The sequence below is a fragment of the Nicotiana tabacum genome, chromosome 1 (assembly GCF_000715075.1).
Source record: "Nicotiana tabacum cultivar K326 chromosome 1, ASM71507v2, whole genome shotgun sequence".
NCBI lineage: Eukaryota > Viridiplantae > Streptophyta > Magnoliopsida > Solanales > Solanaceae > Nicotiana > Nicotiana tabacum.
Genome location: NC_134080.1, coordinates 213,119,149 through 213,122,504, shown reverse-complemented (window position 1 = coordinate 213,122,504; position 3,356 = coordinate 213,119,149). Strand labels below are relative to the sequence as shown.

The window sequence follows — 3,356 nt, the reverse complement described above, 5'->3', positions numbered from 1 at the left end:
AGAATCATCTGATATGTATGGATAAATTGTACTGTCTAGCTAACATGAAGTCTTAAATCTTGCCAATGATACCATCTACCTTCGAATTTATGCCCTTAAATTACTGCAAATGCCCCAAAAAGGTTATCTTGCTACTATATCCCATTCTATTGTCATTTTTCTGTAGCGTACAATATAGGTTGAATTAGGCCGATAACCACCCGATAAGAGGTAAACTGATACCAATCCACCCGATATCTTATCGGGTGACTAGTGGATTAATACATTTAAAAGTCGATAACTGTTAAGCCAAATCGTTAAGAGTAAATAACAGCCCAATCCGCCCGATAAGCAGCCCTAGTCTTGGAGACGCCATTAAAGATAAAGATAAGGCATCTACCCAAGACTGTGCTAAGGCCTTGATTTTCTTGCGCCATCACCTTGATGAAGGGTTGAAAATTGAATATCTCACAGTGAAAGATCCACTTATTTTGTGGAATGGTTTAAAGGAAAGATATGATAACTTAAAGTTGGTCACTCTTCCACAAGCACGATATGATTGGGCTCATCTTAGGCTCCAAGAATTTAAGTCTGTTTCTGAATATAATTCTGCTATGTTTAGAATTACTTCTAAATTGAAACTCTGTGGAGATAATATCAGTGACTATGATATGTTTGAAAAAACGTTAACAAAGTTTCATGCCTCCAATATGGTCTTGCAATAGCAGTATTGAGAGAAAGGCTTCACAAAGTACTCTCAGTTGATTTTTCTTCTACTTCTGGTTGAACAAAACAATGAATTGCTTATGAGAAATCATGAAAATCGACCCACTGGGTCTACACCATTGCCTAAAGGATATGAGGTGTATTCCCATTATGCTAATCGTGGAAAAAGTCGTGGCCATATTCGTGGTCGTGGTTGTGGCCATATCCAAGGAAGAAATTTTCTAGATGTTAATCATCCTCCAATGAAAAATAACTTCCAAAAATGGAAAGGAAAAGATGAGAAGCGAAACGCAAAGGATTCAGAAACTAAATGTTATCGTTGCGGTGGAAAAGGGCATTGGGCAAAAATTTGTCGCATACCAAAACATTTGGTTGAGCTTTATCAAGAATCTCTAAAGAATAAAGGTCCTGAAGTCAATCTTGTTTATGACAATGAATTTGACATCACTCACTTGGATATGGCAGATTTTTTTGAGCACCCTGATGAAAAAATAAACCACTTGATCGGTGATGGATCTGTGGTTAGAGATGATTGAGCAATTTAATTTTTATGCTTTCCTATTCGTAGTATGTAATGAATAAACATCTAGTAATTTTTATTGCACTTTATAATTCTTCTTATGTAGTTCTTAAGAATATTTTTATTTCTGAAATTTTTTAAATTTCACAAACAAGGAGTAATATCCTATTAATTAGTATTCTAGTTTCAGTGATCTTTTAACGATTTTAACTTTCCTTTACGTTGCTTTAATTCTCTTTAATAAAAGGTTTACAAGCACCCTGGAACAACTTTTGTTACTTCACCATCAATTGTTTTTTTTATGAGTATGTTCTTTTCTTGCACGGATCAATTATTTTTTATACAATGTGTAGGAAAATGCAAATAATTTATACATGTAAATAAATTTGTTGTAGTTGTATTAGTCATATGTGTACTTGTATTATTTTTGTTGCATAATTATTTGTATAATAATTAGAATTTGTCAGAAAATGCATTAAAGGCTGCTATTGAATTATTGGTTTAACTTTATTTCTTTTCCATTTTTCTCTAAAAATACTAATATTTATTCATATACTTCTTTAGTATGTCAAACAATGGGAAGAAAATATGGATATCTTTAAAAGCAAACTTGGATCAAAATTCAATTATAAAAGTATTTGCTTAATTGATTCATGTACGACACATACAATATTCAAAGAGAAGAAATATTTCTCTCATTTAAGTATGTGCAAGGCAGATATTACTACAATTTCTGGTAGTAGTAATCTAATTGAAGGCTCTGGAAGAGCTACTATAACTCTGTCTAAGGGAACAATAATTATCATAAAGAATGCAATGTTCTCCTCCAAGTCCAAGAGGAACTTGTTGAGTTTTAAAGATATTCGCAGAAATGGATTTCATATTGAGACAATAGATGAGAATAATATGGAATATCTCATCGTTACCAAGAATGTCTCTGGTCAGAAAAAAGTTATTGAGAAGTTCCCATCTTTATCTTGTGGCCTGTATTGGACAAAAATTAGTGCAATTGAGGTACATTCTACCTTAAACCAAAAGGTTACTGCTTCCAATACTTTTGTACTTTGGCATGATCGATTGGGCCATCCTGGATCAATTATGATAAGACGAATCATAGAAAACTCAAATGGAAATCCATTAAAGAATTTGAAAATTCTTTTAAATAATGAATTTTCTTGCACTTCTTGTTATCAAGGCAAGTTAATTATAAGACCTTCACCAACAAAGGTTGGGATTGAGTCCCTTGCGTTTTTAGAACGTATACATGGGGACATTTGTGGACCTATTCACTCACCTAGTAGGTCGTTTAGATATTTTATGGTCTTAATAGATGCATCTTCTAGATGGTCTCATGTATACCTATTGTCATCTCGCAACCTCGCGTTTGCAAAATTAATGGCACAAATAATTCGATTACGGGCCTAATTTCCCGATAATCCAATTAAGTCTATTAGACTTGATAATGCTGCTGAGTTTTCATCCCAAACATTTAATGATTATTGTTTATCAATTGGGATAAAAGTGGAACAACGTGTAGCTCATGTTCACACTCAAAATGGCCTTGCAGAGTCTTTAATTAAACGCCTCCAATTGATAGCAAGACTATTACTCATGAAAACGAAGTTGCCCACTTCTGTTTTGGGTCACACCATTTTGCATGCAGCAATGCTAGTTCGTCTCAGACCGACAAATTATCACAAATATTCTCCGTTGCAATTAGTTTTGGGTCATGAACCTAATATATCTCATCTAAGAATTTTTGGATGCACTGTATATGTGCCTGTAGCACCCCCTATATCGCACCAAGATGGGTCTCCAAAGAAGGTTAAGAATATATGTTGGGTTTGAATCGCCCTCCATTATTCCCTACCTTAAAACATTAACGGGAGATTTGTTCACTGCTCATTTTGCAGATTGTCGATTCGATGAGGCATTTTTCCCAAAATTAGGGGGAGAAATTAGTGAAACCAAATATGAAATTTTGTGGAAAAATACATCATTGTCTCATCTTGATCCACGTGCCTCTATTTGTGACACATAGGTGCAAAAGATTATCCATTTGCAAAAAATAGCAAATCAAATGCCAGATGCATTTACGGATTTGAAAAGGATAACAAAATCACATATCCCT

At 34.0% G+C, this 3,356-nt stretch overlaps 1 protein-coding gene across 1 annotated transcript; it reads left to right on the top strand.

Moving 5' to 3' along the window:
• Positions 1 to 785: 785 nt before the first annotated feature.
• Positions 786 to 1,241, top strand: LOC107808444 (uncharacterized). The gene has a single exon (XM_016632970.1). The coding sequence runs from the start codon at positions 786 to 788 to the stop codon at positions 1,239 to 1,241; it is 456 nt and encodes a 151-aa protein (XP_016488456.1).
• Positions 1,242 to 3,356: the final 2,115 nt, after the last annotated feature.

What these genes read in the sequence shown, in the direction of transcription:
- LOC107808444 (XM_016632970.1), top strand. Translation starts at nt 786, where the DNA reads ATGAGAAATCATGAAAATCGACCCACTGGGTCTACACCATTGCCTAAA.